At 41.3% G+C, this 14,248-nt stretch overlaps 1 protein-coding gene across 1 annotated transcript in view; it reads left to right on the top strand.

The window, feature by feature from the left end:
- The window catches only part of Lcp2 (lymphocyte cytosolic protein 2), a 46,072-nt gene extending 33,618 nt beyond the window's left edge, over positions 1–12,454 (top strand). Inside the window, exons 15-21 of the mRNA XM_004664961.2 lie at positions 2,301–2,313; positions 2,994–3,123; positions 4,258–4,307; positions 6,513–6,604; positions 7,298–7,375; positions 9,287–9,442; positions 11,865–12,454. Of these exons, the coding sequence (XP_004665018.2) occupies positions 2,301–2,313; positions 2,994–3,123; positions 4,258–4,307; positions 6,513–6,604; positions 7,298–7,375; positions 9,287–9,442; positions 11,865–11,987 (642 nt within the window). The 3' untranslated portion in view covers positions 11,988–12,454. The remainder of the gene's footprint in view (positions 1–2,300; positions 2,314–2,993; positions 3,124–4,257; positions 4,308–6,512; positions 6,605–7,297; positions 7,376–9,286; positions 9,443–11,864) is intronic.
- The last annotated feature ends 1,794 nt before the right edge of the window (positions 12,455–14,248 follow it).

Raw genomic sequence — 14,248 nt, 5'->3', positions numbered from 1 at the left:
ACGTCTGTCAGAAAACATGTATTAAACGGAACTTAGCCTGTGCCAGGTCCACGCAGTATGTGCCTTATAAGAAGCACTATAAAGAAATAACACTGATTTTTGGAGTGGGAATTGTGAAGGAGAACCAGAGAAGAGGCTGTGCTTTGGTTAGGCAAATTTGGGATGGAATCCATTCCTATAATCCATGACAAGCCAGGAATCCTTCCTGAGCATTCTGTTTCCATTTGCAAAGTAAAGGTGTTAAATTCATAAAAGGTTGCCATGGTAATCAAGTGTAATATTGTGTATAAATCTTTTAGACACTCCACCAATATTATAAATATTATATCTAAGTCCTGTGTGGACCCCAAGAACCTATTTCAAGCTAAATATATGAAGAGAATTTCGGATTGGAAAGTCCGTATATTGTTTGTATTAGAAAATCATAAGATACAACAAACTCTAGCTTTTCATTATCATATGTTAATAATACATTCCAGTGAATTTCATTGTGGCATTTTCTTTTTCTGGTATGCATAATATATATATATGTGCATGTGTGTGTATAGTGTATAGATGTGTGTGCAGATGTTCATGCCCAGTGCACATATGTGTTAAAGCTAGAAGAGAAAGTCAAGTGCCCTCTATGTTTGCTCTTCTGCCTTATTTCCCTGAAACAGAGTATCTCACTTACCCTGGAACATTCTGGTTTTCAGTAGGACCAGCAGACCAGGAGCCCGGGCAATCCTCCTGTCTCTTGCCTGGTTCAGTTCTGGGATTACACGCATGCACATCTATGCCAGGTTTTTACCACAGGCGCTGGAGATTGAACTCAGGTTCTGTTACAGTCAGGTTCACATTGCTGGTAGAAGTCACCCAACCAAGAGCAGCTTGTGGGAAAGAAGAGGTTTATTTTGGCTTACAGGCTCGAGGGGAAGCTCCATGATGCCAGGGGAAAATGATGGCATGAGCAGAGGGTGGGCATCACCCCCTGGCCAAGGTAAGGTGGACGATAGCAACAGGAGAGTGTGCCGAACACTGGCAAGGGGAAGCTGGCTATAACACTCATAAACCCGCCCCTATCAATACACTCCCTCCAGGAGGCGTTAATTCCCAAATCTCCATCAGCTGGGAACCTAGCACTCAGAACACCTAAGTTTATGGGGGACACCTGAATCGAACCACCACAGATTCTCATGCTTCAAGTGCTCTTACCTGTTAGGTCATCTCCCCAGCCCCCACTATGGCATGTCCATACATGAATGTTATATATTTTTAACATATTCACCTGCCAATTGCCCTCTCTTGTGCCCCTCCTGTACCAGGTACTCCTTTTCCTCCTCCCTACTATTCTCCATTCTACTTTTGTGTTGCTTATTTTTTTTTAATTGACCCAGTGAGTTCCCTTAGGATTGTAAGGGTTTATTCGCAGGGGCTCCTTACTAGTGGCTCCATCGCTAATGAAACGGTCTCTCCTGCCCCAACCATCATTAACTACCTATAAGATACTCAGGGAGGGGTGACGCCTCCTGAGTCCCTACCCCTAGCTCCCATGATCTGTCTGTAAGACCTCTGGCAGAGTGGGAGTCTCAAGGACCTTTCCCCACCCCATGACCCCATGACAGGATGTTGACAGGCTCAATCTTTTACAGGTCTTGTGCCCGTAATCCCAACTGCTGTGACATCAATGGCGCAACTGTGGTGCCAGGCACTGAGGACAGGGTTCTCCCTCACCCTACTCCTTCTTCTGGCTTAGGCTTGAAGATTCTTCCTTCCCATCTTCTGTGATGTTTCCCGAGTCTTGAAGGGGATGATACAGTTGTCCATTCATATCCAAGCACTCAACAGTGACTTAGTCTCAGCACCTTGATCAGTTATGAGAATGAAGTTAAAAGGGCCCACTGTGCAAAGGAGCTTCTCTGACCAAAGCTGATGCTCAGCTGGGTATTTTTCCCCCAATGGGGAGGTGCTCTAGAAAATTCTCTACAACATAATTACTATGGAGAGTCTTAACTACTAACAAAAGAATGAGGCACATGTATATAATTGAAGAATGCAATTGTTCACTTAAGAGTCATAGTTAAGGGATGGAGAGATTGTTAACTGGTTAAAGGTCTTGCTTGCAAAGCCTGATTCTCCATTACCTACCTAAAGCCAGGTGTGCATGTGTCTGGAGTTCTCTTGTAGCATCAGGAGGCTCTGGGCTACCCATTCTTGCTCTCTCTCTCTCTTTCTCAAATAAATAAATGAATAAAACACATTTTGAAAAATAGTTATATATTGATGATTAATATATTTTATTATTTTATTTTCTCTATCAGGATGAAGATGATGGTATGTGCACAAAAATCTTTCTTACAATTTATATCCTGTTAATACATTTTGCTGCTTACTCACTTAAACAGAATCATTTAGTTTGGAACACCACAGGACCAACTCAACTGCAAATTAATATACATAGACATCTGCCAATTCGTGCACTGGCTAGCTGTAGTAAAATGGAATTATTTGGTTGGGTTACCAAAGAGAACTCCTAGGTTCATGTGCTATAGTAGAGATGATCTACTGTATGACAAAATTAATATTGCATGCCTGGCTTGATGGAAAAAGTTCTAGTATTTACACCTTTGATGTGTGAGTGAGGCGTCAATAACTACAGGTGAATGAGATAGCATTAAGTTTCTGGTTTTCAAAAAACCAAAACACAGCTCTTATGTTCCAAAGACAATTTCCTGCTAGGTACTTTTAAAATGAAAAAAATAAATTAAATATGTGTCATAAGGACAAGAATGACAACAGTTTTAAAGTGTTTTCTAAGGTGGTAAATTACCTAGAAAAACAATGGCTGGTGGGTTCCTTCCAACCATTTTCCAACTACATTTGATCTTTGGGATTTTTATACTTTATATTAGCAGTTTAAAAAAAAAAACAAAAAAAAACAGGAACAAGCTCTAGAATGCTCTTAGTGACACTTGAATCCTGACAAACTCCTTTTTTCTTTTTTGTCCACATAGTGCATCAAAGACCTTTGCCCCAGCCCTCAGTACTTTCAATGAACTCCAATACATTCCCTTCAAGATCTGTGAAGCCAAGCCCCAAGCCTACTTTCCCTTTGTCTCACGGGTCTGGAGGATTCTCAGAAAGGTTTGTGCCTGTGGTCATTCAGTTCAGCATAACATCTAGTTTACCCAACACTGAGCTAGGTGGCTTCAGGAAGAAAGAAACAAGCCAACAGGTAGTACTGTCCAAAGAAACAACACCAAACTGATCTTTAGGAACACCGTGACAGTCCCCTGATGTTCTCTGTTCTGTGTTTGGAGTGGGGACGAGTACAGAGTGAGTTCTCCGATGTCATCCTTTGGCGGAAAGAAGGGAAAAGTTTTTCCTCACTGAGCTCAAACAAATATTAGGGAGCTGCCACTCATAGGCTCTGTGGTCCAGAGCAGACTTTCAGTAACTCTCTGGGCTAATGGGTGGGTGTTACTGCTTAGCATGGTGGGAACCATAGCATTTTAGCACCCAGTTCAGGTCCTTGCTCCTTCCCCCAGCCCTGCAAATGCTGTCTCTCTGTTGCAGTGGCAAACAGCATGAGCTTTCTTTCCTGTGCGTCCCTCTTCTTCCCCTTCCCCTTCCTGCCCTCCTGCTTCTCCTCCTCCTGCTCCTGCTCCATCATGTCCGGGGGCTCGCTGATCACATAGCACATATCCATTAACATGATTTCCTACCTCTGCTATTCTCCATTCCCAGAACCTTCAAACTGAAGCCAAGTTTTAAAAACTAACTTTTAAAAAAAATTTTTTTAATTTATTTATTTGAGAGCGACAGACACAGAGAGAAAGACAGATAGAGGGAGAGAGAGAGAATGGGCGCGCCAGGGCTTCCAGCCTCTGCAAACGAACTCCAGACGCGTGCGCCCCCTTGTGCATCTGGCTAACGTGGGACCTGGGGAACCGAGCCTCGAACCAGGGTCCTTAGGCTTCACAGGCAAGCGCTTAACCGCTAAGCCATCTCTCCAGCCCTAAAAACTAACTTTTAAATATAGGTTATCAGCTTTATTTTTATCGTTCACCTTTGGCTTGTGAGGTTTATTACATGTTCGGTCCATCTTGAAACACTGATAAAACATGTCAGATAAGTTCCTCAATTTGCCTATCTCCCATAGTGTCAGGGAGGAGAAGTGGGAAGTCGAAACAATGCAAGACTTCCTTAACCCAACTCCCTAGGGTGACCCCATGAAGTCAACCAAAGTTAAACCCAGTTCTCTTTCTGTTTCTACAGTAACAGTGGATTTTCACAGGGTGCCTCCTTGCCACCATACTTCTCCCAAGGTTTGTACCCTGAGCTTCTTGACTTCTGTCAAGTAACATGCCTGTGTGATTAGATTCCCAATGCCACTCGATGCCTCTTGACAGTCTTTCTTTCCTAAGAGTATCTGATTTCTTCATTCAACACTTCATTCAATGTCTTCAGTGTAGCCAGGCTGAAATGATGGAACTCTACATAAACTACCAAGCACCAGTACCTCCCCCCGCCACTGCAGCTGTAAGCCCCAAACTTTGCTCCAGAGCTATGCCCCTGCCAGTTCCACAGAGAGCTCGGAACAGTGCTTGGCTTTCTCTGTCATTGTAGGTGTCCATGATGAGTCATGCCTTGGGTTGAGAATTGGGGGTATGCAAAACATGCCAATTAAAAGAACCCAACCTCAAATTGTCTGATTTAGTAGAGCAAGGCCCAGGGAAATGCATTTTTAATGACACTGCCCCTGGGCATGTGCTTTGAAAGTTTTCAAACCCTAACGTGCATGCTTGCACACCTGGGAACTATGCTTAAATGCAGAACCCCATTCAGCAGGGCTGGAGTAAGACCTGAGACTCTGCATTTCTAACAAGTTCCCTCAGGATACTGATGCCACTGGGCCACTCTGACAGCCAGCTGCCAAAGCCTACAGGGTAGAACTTTGCTGGGTTTATCTTATTATTTTTATTTATTTACTTTGTATGAGCAAGAGAAAGTGAAAGAGAAAGAGAGGAAGGAAGATTGGAAGAGAGAGAGAATTGACATGCCTGGGCCTCTAGTCACTGCAATCAAACTGGACACGTGGGCCACCTTGTGTGCATGTGAGACCCTGTGTGCTTGCATCACCTTGTGCATCTGGCTTACAAGAGACCTGGAGAGTGGAACATGGGTCCCTAAGCTTCACAGGCAAGCACCTTAACCACTCAGCCATCTCTTCAGCCGTTAATGTGTTTATTTTATGCATAAAGCAAGTGGCTAACACATGCAACTAAAAAAAAAAAAATTGCTACGTGACTTTCAAAAGACTACAGAGTGACCTGCTCTGGTGAGAACTTTGTCATGCCCAAGAAACCTACAGTACTGCCAGATCTTCTAAGTTGTCTTCTAAGAAAAAGTTGAAAATAGGGTCTTTGATTTGAAATTACTATGTAGGGTTTCACTCTAGCTCAGGCTGACCTGGAATTTGCTATGTCATTTCAGGCTGGTCTTGAACTTAAAATACTCCTACCTCTGTCTTCCAAGTTCTGGGATTAAAAGTGTGCACCACCACACCTAACTAAGTGAACCAATTTTTAAATATTCACTTAACATTTTAAAAATATCATCAAGGACAAACAACATACTAAGCACATGTTTATTTATTTGCACATGTGTATTTATAGACATACCAAGGTCTCTTGTCACTGTGAAACAAATGTCTGTCTGGATTTACAGTGGGTGCTAGGGAATTGAACTTTGGGCTGGCAGGCTTGCAAGCAAGTGCCTTTAACTGATGAGCCACATCTCCAGGCTGATTACTCAATTTTAACAGCTATCCTGTCATAGAACATAGCACTAACACTCATACCACACAGTCAAACCTTCATAAACATTCAGAAACCTATAAACAAGAAGAGAGGACTCCAGGAAAAGGAAGGCACAAATGCTAAGTAAATTTTACATGCTTGCTGACAAATTTATAACTGAGCAGATAGGTTGTTGCTGTATGTTAGTTGAATACATGTACTTCTGAAGAAGCTCTGAAAAGAAGCAGGGAGCAAATGCTGATTCTAAAAGCCAACAATATCCTCAAGGTAATTTTATGGTTTGGGGTAAGTTACGTTTCTTTATATGAGGACATAATTATCTTTATAGCACATTGCTACAGCATTGGTTCGTGGGAATCCAGTCTGTGTGCTCTGCTCACCCAGGAGTCTATAAAAGATCTTTTGTTGGAATATTCCTACTGATGAGCCCAACAACTGAGACCTTTTTCATAAAGGAATCTAGTCACTGCACATTATGGGGCATGCTCCTTTAGAAATCACTAAAATTTGACTTTCCTCGTGAAGTTTCACCAACACCGTTACATAATGATGCCTAAGCAGCCCCTTGAGGTTTGGAACAGGTGAAAATGATTTTTTTTAAAGCCTTGTTTTCTTGAAATATGAACGATTGAAACAGTAACAAGAACATTTGTGAGGTAAGGGTGTCAGACATGAGCAATAATTAATTTTCAAAATGCTGCACTTCCACAGGCCCTGGCCACAGACCGCCTCTCAGAGCTGAAGGCAGAAGCTGTCCCTTGCCGGTGCCACACCAGTCCCAGCCAGCTACTGGGGAAGGCGAGGTAATGCAGCAAGGCTTCATGTCTGTCTACTTCCTTTCCCTAGCAAATGGACTACAAGAAACTCCCATCAAATAGCCTTTTATAGTTTTTTTTTTAATTGTTATTGTTATCTAATTATAGAGAAAAGGGCTGGGTTGTTACTCAGTGGGAAATCTATTGTCTGTCATGTATGAGGCTCTTAGTTGGGTCCCAGCACCACAAAGAAATGAACAAAAAACTAAAAGAGTGGATACATGTGAAAAATAATGTTTCCTTTGGTGTTCTGTCAGACTCTTCCACTGACAAATCCGTGTTTTGCAATAAACCATGATAAAAAAATCATATTTTTCATCTTTTTCTTGGTTTATGACCTTGACAGTCTTGGTTGATCTATTAGCATGGATTTTTCATTATGTTGCTATTATACAATATGCTGAGGAAATTCTTCTATCGGTGTCTTTCCTCATGAAAGCCTCCATTATGTAAGAGAGAATTCACATGGCTGCCTGTGTAAGCAGTGTTCTGACAAAAAGCAGTTCACACAGGTGTGCCATTTATTTAACCCAACTAAAATGATTCTTTATTCAAGTTAAGAAAACAAATGCCTCATACTTTATAGAATTAATATGGTAATTTACAGAAATTATTAGTTTGGGTTTATTCTGGTCACTTACCTGGGTAACTGCAGAACATTTTTTAAATTCATATTTGCAGAATCTATTAGATGAAGAGTGGTACGTCTCTTATATTACCCGGCCAGAGGCAGAAGCTGCTCTGAGAAAGATAAACCAGGTATTGTGCTATAGTTTTAGTTGTTAAGTAGTTATAAATATTAATGGAGGGAGAAAAGGAAAATTGACTTGTACTGAGTCCCAGGTATGAGCTAGGTGGTGTTCCTTCTGCTGCGTGCTGTTCCTTGGAGACCCGTCGGTGCCGGTCAGGTACCCAGTAACATCTATAGCAATGTATCCTCTGACTGGGGACCACTTGGCTAGCAGAAAAATTCAAATTAAGGTAAGCATTTTGTTGGGAGGATTTTAGGAGATTTCATTGATGAATATGTTTATGTTGTCATATGGACCACGTAGCAATGAAAGCAGACTCTCTTTGCCCAACATTTCTAACATCTTACCAGCCTGTCTTCCTCTTAACACACAGCAGCCAGAAGTTGACGAGAAGGGACCCTTACTGAAAAACACAGCTGTAATCTCTCCTGAAAATATCTAGCTAGTCCTTTACTATTATAAGGCCTTAAATAGATGCATAGCTGACTCTTAATCTTAAGTCTATCAGAGACCAGAAAACAGAGATCCTTCATATTTTCCATCTTAGAACACAGCAGTAGGGCTGGAGAAATGGCTCAGTGGTTAAGGCGTTTGCCTGCCATACCAAAGGACCCCAGTTTGATTCCCCAGGACCCATGTAAGCCAGATGCACAAGGGGGCACACACATATGGAGTTCATTTGCAGCGGCTGGAGGCCCTGGTGTGCCCATTCTCTCTCTCCCCCTCTGTCTGCCTCTTTCTCTCTCCGTCTCTCAAATAAATAAAAAGCTTTGAAAAAAAAAGTTGGGACTTTACGACAAAAAAAAAAAAAAAAAAAGAACACAGCAATAATTTTCAACCTTGGTTGCAAATGTAATCACCTAGAAAGGTTTTGGTTTTATTTATAGATGAGAGTGAAAAAGTGAGACAGACAGAGAGACGGGCCTCTAGCCACTACAATGGAACTCCAGACACATGTGCTCCCTAGTGTGCACATGTCGGCTTGTGGCTTGCATCACTGTGCGTCTGGCTTACTTGGGACCTGGGGAATCAGACATGAGTCCTTAGGCTTTATACACAAGCATCTTAACCGCTAAGCCATCTCTCCAGCCTGAGATGCTGGTTTTAATGAGTGTGTGTGTTGAGGGAGCCTTCAGAACTCCCCAGTGGTTGTGACTGTAACCAAGGCTGTGACTCACTGGTCAGCAGGTTTATTCAGCAGAGATACTCTAACAGGCTCCATTAACTAGGAATAAAGGAACAAAAGAAGGCCTTTATTGTATATTGATGGCTATTGAAAAGGTGCCCTGATTCAATACTTGAAGAGAGAATGATTAACCCTAATTTTAATAATTAATTCTATTTGCAGATTGGATTGTACACTAGTATATTATTAGGCTGTAGTAATTTATTCAATGAAAATTTAAAGTACAGAACAAGTCACAACTTGTGTGAGCATTGAGGGAAGAAAAGGTGACAAAAATGCAGAGGGTCCGTGTTCAATTTTGTTCAGGTGTGTGATGGATGAAAGCTAAATATAGCAATCATGAGGGTTTAAAGGGAATGCATTTCCTAGCAAATGTGTGTGTTCTGAGTAGATGAAGAAAGGAAAGGCTAGGGCATTAACACACAGGAAAAAGATATATATTGAATTAGCCACTAAAGTCCTTATTTCTCCTGGTCCTTTATCTACTCAGCTACTTTCATTACTGGGAGAAAAAAAAAGATTCCTTGTATTAAGAGATTTCAAAGAGGTTAACTTTGAAATTTCCATTACCCAATCTCCACTGCCTTTGTTAATAACCAAGAAATCTGGGGTGTCTGGGGCCTGTGTGTTTGGGGAATTCAATGTTAGTTGACTCGACTGCCTTACATGTCTCTTGTAGGCAATGGAAGTCTTGACTTCTGCTGCCCCATTAATAACAATTGGCTTTTTTAGGATGGCACTTTTCTGGTGAGAGACAGTTCTAAGAAAACAACAGCCAATCCGTACGTCCTCATGGTCTTGTACAAAGATAAAGTCTACAATATCCAGATCCGTTATCAGGAGGAAAGTCAAGTGTACTTGCTGGGAACTGGACTTCGAGGAAAAGAGGTGAGGATTTCAAGTTTCAAAATTTCCCCCAAATCCTCTTCTTATACCTCTCTGGATATCTCCCAGGGCTCTCGCTGAACATTCTTTGGGAGAATGTGCTGTATAACCCTTCAGGTGTTGAGGGGAGTAAAGAAAAGAACTAATTGTGACTAAGTTTGCTATCCAGGGTACTTCCTGTATCTTTTGTTCGAAATAACCCAACTTTACAGGAATAACTTTACTCTTGTTAGGATGCTGGATGCTGGGGATTGAACCCAGAGCTGTGAGGCAGGTGCTCCAACACTGTGATGTATCACCTTTCCCTAAGCATATAATATTTTTGAAAAAAATTGCTTTTTTAAAAATTCAGTTAGTTGGTATCAAAGACAAGTCTATTGATGACCTGCCTGACATAACTTTAATGTAAGATTGCACAATATTTATAAGGCTATTTTAAAAATGTTACCTGGGAAAGGAGGAAAGAGGAATAGTTGCCAAGGTGATTATTTATATTCTTCGGTCATTCCTTGCTAAACTCAAAGTTTGGCTCTGAGAATATGGCCAGTTGCTTAAGAAGTTTTTCTATTGGGCCAAGTCAACTATTTACTGTGAAAGAACTTCTCAAGACTGTCACTTGTAAAGGAAACTAACAAACTTAATGCTTACTTTTTAATTTTTTTGTTATTTTTATTTATTTACTTGAGAGTGACACAGAGAGAAAGAGGCAGATTGAGAGAGAGAGAGAGAATGGGCGCACCAGGGCTTCCAGCCACTGCAAACGAACTCCAGATGTGTACTCCCCCTTGTGCATCTAGCTAACGTGGGTACTGAGGAACTGAGCCTCAAACCGGAGTCCTTGGACTTCACAGGCAAGCGCTTAACCACTAAGCCACCTCTCCAGTCCCAAACTTAATGTTTTCTTAAAACATGCTTTTGAATGCTGCAAGAAGAAAACCAGCTGAATTAAACATTTATAGATTGAGAACATTTCACCCACAACTTACATTTCAGTCCAAAGACTTTTTAAAATTTTTATTAATTATTTATTTAAGAGGCCAAGAGGCAGACAGGGAGAGCCAAGGGCAGGGAGATAAAGGGTACCCAATGACCTCCTGCCACTGCAAACAAACTGCAGATGCACGTTCCCCTTTGTGCATTTGGCTTTATATGGGAACTAAGGAATCGAACCCTAGCCATCAGGCTTTGCAAGCAAGTGCCTTTAACTGCTAAGTTGTCTCTCTATCTCCAATCTAAATACTTTTTAAAAATTTATTTATTTATTTATTTATTTACTTGAGAGAGAGGGGAGGGAGATAGAGAATGGACATGTCCAGCCACTGCAAACACTCCATACGCATGTGCCCCCTGTGCATCTGGCTTATGTGGGTTCTGGGGAATTGAACTGGAATCCTTTGACTTTGCAGGCAAACGCCTTAACCACTAAGCCATCACTCTAGTTCCTCAAATACTTTTAAGTAATAACCATGCTTAGTAGAAATAACACATGATTCTGGTCAAATGTTTGCGATAACTGCTGTCTGTCAATGGAGCTGCAGAGTCTCTCTCTGAGCGTTCTTCTGGTTTAGAGAGGAAACACACAAGGGCACCATGGACTGCAGTTGTCCAGAAGGGAGGCTCCAGGGAAGTCTGTTTTATAGCAAAGCATATAAACCACTTTGCAGCAAGTACTTGACTTTAGAAAACATTTAGAAGGACAAATGGGGCATTTCTCAAATGGCCCATCAGAACAGGTGATCCAGGACCCTGTCAGGTCCTTTTAAGTATGGAGGTGGCAGTAAAGGGGCTATCACACGATACTACAGTTATTTCCTCCAAACACCATGACTGATGTCTGATCTCCTGTGTCCTTCCACCTCCTAACAGTATTGATTGTGGTGAAGTAAGGACACAGAAACCAAAGCCCTAAACAAAAACAAAGGAAGCAATCCCAAGTCAAAGGGATAATAATTAAAATAATTAAGGTAAACCATCCTTTAATTTAAGACAATATTATATCTCTTGCTTCAGTGGTTAAGATGCTTGCCTACGAAGCCTGAGGACCCAGGTTCAATTCCCCAGTAACCACCTAAAAGCCAGATGTACAAGGGAGTGCATGCATCAGGAGTTTCTTTGCAGTGGCTACAGGTCTGGAGCGCCCATTCTCTATTTATCTGCCCCTCTCTCTCTCAAATAGATACATAAATAAAATAGCTTTAAAAAAGTTTTAAGTCTCATCTATGATTTGTTTGTTGGTGATAAGGAACTCTTTCCAAGTTTCTATAGCTGAAATATCTAAAATAGTAGCTAAATTTTGCTTTTTTCCCCCAGCTTTCATAACCTGATGAGATAGGCTACATTATGCAGATTAGAAAAGAAAGATACTTTAGTGAAATGTATGTTGTCTATTCCACTGGTGACTTATCTCCTGCTTTCACTTTTCCAGGACTTTCTGTCTGTCTCAGATATTATTGACTACTTCAGGAAAATGCCACTTCTGCTCATTGATGGGAAAAACCGAGGTTCTAGATACCAGTGCATGCTAACATATGCTGCCGGGTGTCCATAGCAAGTTGACAAGCTGATGGCTCTTCCTGTCACCTCTGTCACCCACACAGGAAGATAACTGAACCCCACGAATGGACAGACACTTAGGACCACAGTGAACCCCTCAACATGAACCAAAAGCATTTTGACCTTTCCTTTGAAAACCATCAGAAATGAAGACTGTTGAAATGCCATAATTTATTTATTCCTCATGAGTGTTTCTAAAATGCAGGAGTCATAATATTCACACTTGAAGTTGCTAGTGCACCACAGTACTTCACTATAAGACATGCAATTTTGAATATGTATTTCAAAATAGTTTATGCAACTACAGAAATGATTTGGGGCAAGTTTAAAAACACCGAAAAAGTAGTTGTTTTCTTAATATCACATAAAAATAGTCTTTTATAGTGAAACCTTTGTCCTACAGAGGCAAGCTTTTTTATGTAACTTAAAAACTATTAAAGTTCATTTTCTGAGCACCAATAACTTAAAAGTCTTCAGAAATATTTCATTTTTGCGTGTTTGGTTTTGCCAGGGCTATTTTTTGTGTGTGCTTTTTCATGGGGATGTCGGGACAAGCATCCGATGATAAGCAGTTTATGGGAGGAAAGGGTTTATTTCAGGCTTCTAGCTTCCAGGGGAAGCTTCATCATGACAGAAGAAGCTGGCTTACTTCATCATACATCCATGGCAGAGAAAGAAAGAACAGCCCATTTTCAAGCTGGCTCAGAACACACCTCAGGGCTCAAAATCTATGCCCAGTGACACACCTCCTCCAACAGGCAAAGCTTAATCAAAAATACCTTACACTAGCTGGGCATGGTGGCACACACCTTTAATCCCAGCAGTTGGGAGGCAGAGGTGGGAGGGTTCCTGAGAGTTAGAGTCCAGCCTGAGGCCACATAGTGAATTCCAGGTCAGCTTGGGCTAGAGCAAGACCCTACCTCAACCCCTCCCCCCAAAAAACCTGACACTGGGCGTCTAATCTGTTTTATTTTTTTCCTTTGTATCCACTTCCAGGGCCATCACAGAGCCCCCTTCTCATGTTCTTGTTAGACGTATTCATTTTGGGGTCTGGCTTTATGTGGGTGGCCGAGGAAATGAGCCCAGATCCACAGATTTGGCCAGAAAGGCCTTTAACCACTGAGCCATTTTCCAGGCCCATGGACCAATATTTTTTTTAAAGGCATTCAACTCCTTCCTTGAGTTTACAAATCTCATGTATCAAAAAGCAAAGATGGTTCATGGTTTATGGTTTATGTTGGCCTAAATTACCATGTTTTACTTTATGATGGTGTGGAAGTGATAAACATTAAGGGGAAGCCACAATTCAAATTTTGAATTTGGGTCTTTTATGGTAACAATACATGGTATGATGCTGTAATGTTGAGCCTTTAGTCAGTCATGTCATCACAGGGAAAAAAACTACAGTGTTCCATATTGCTAGTGTTTTTTAAAAGGACATGGTCATTCTTTCAATAATTTTTTTTAGAGATTCAACACTTTCTTACAAAAGTTCCCAACTGCAGGCTAATGTGTTTTCCAAGCATCTTTATGATAGGATAGCCTAAGATATAATGTTTAATAGATTATGTATATAATAAATACCTTTTCAGTTTACAGGATTTACATCTTACCATTGTAAACTTTACCATAACATTGTCAAGGAGCACTTGTAGTGATATTTAGTAAGCCCAAACAGTGGCAGTCTGTTGTTCTTCAACTTTTATTGCTGCAAGTTTTGCTTTCCCTGGTCTATTAAGTTTTCAAATAGAATGAGCTAGTAAAAAATAAAGATTGGTTACCAGGTTAAGATTGATGAGTGGGTTGGAAAGATGGTTCAGCGATTAAGTTGCTTGCCTGCAAAGCTTAATGACCCAGGTTTGATTCCCAAGCACCCATGTAAAGCCAGATTCATAAAGTGGTGCATGTATCTGGAGTTTGTTTGCAGTGGCAAAGGCCCTGGCATACTCATTCTCTGTCTGTTTCTCTATCTCTCCCTGCTTGCAAATAAATTTTTAAAAAAGGTTTTGTTTGCTTATATTTTTATTTCTTTGAGAGCAACAGACAGAGAGAAGGTGGGAGAGAGAGAGAAGAGAGAGAGAGTGAGAGTGGGTGTGCCAGGGCTTCCAGCCACTGCAAAGAAACTCCAGACGCATGAGCCCCCTTGTGCATCTGGCTAACGTGGGTCCTGGAGAATGGAGCCTCGAAGCAGGGTCCTTAGGCTTCACAGGCAAGTGCTTAACCACTAAGCCATCTCTCCAGCCCCAAATATTTTTT

This window comes from Jaculus jaculus, chromosome 6 (assembly GCF_020740685.1).
Source record: "Jaculus jaculus isolate mJacJac1 chromosome 6, mJacJac1.mat.Y.cur, whole genome shotgun sequence".
In the NCBI taxonomy this organism is placed as follows: domain Eukaryota; kingdom Metazoa; phylum Chordata; class Mammalia; order Rodentia; family Dipodidae; genus Jaculus; species Jaculus jaculus.
The sequence above is the reverse complement of the archived record's forward strand: the minus strand, read 5'-3'. Positions and strand labels throughout refer to the sequence as shown.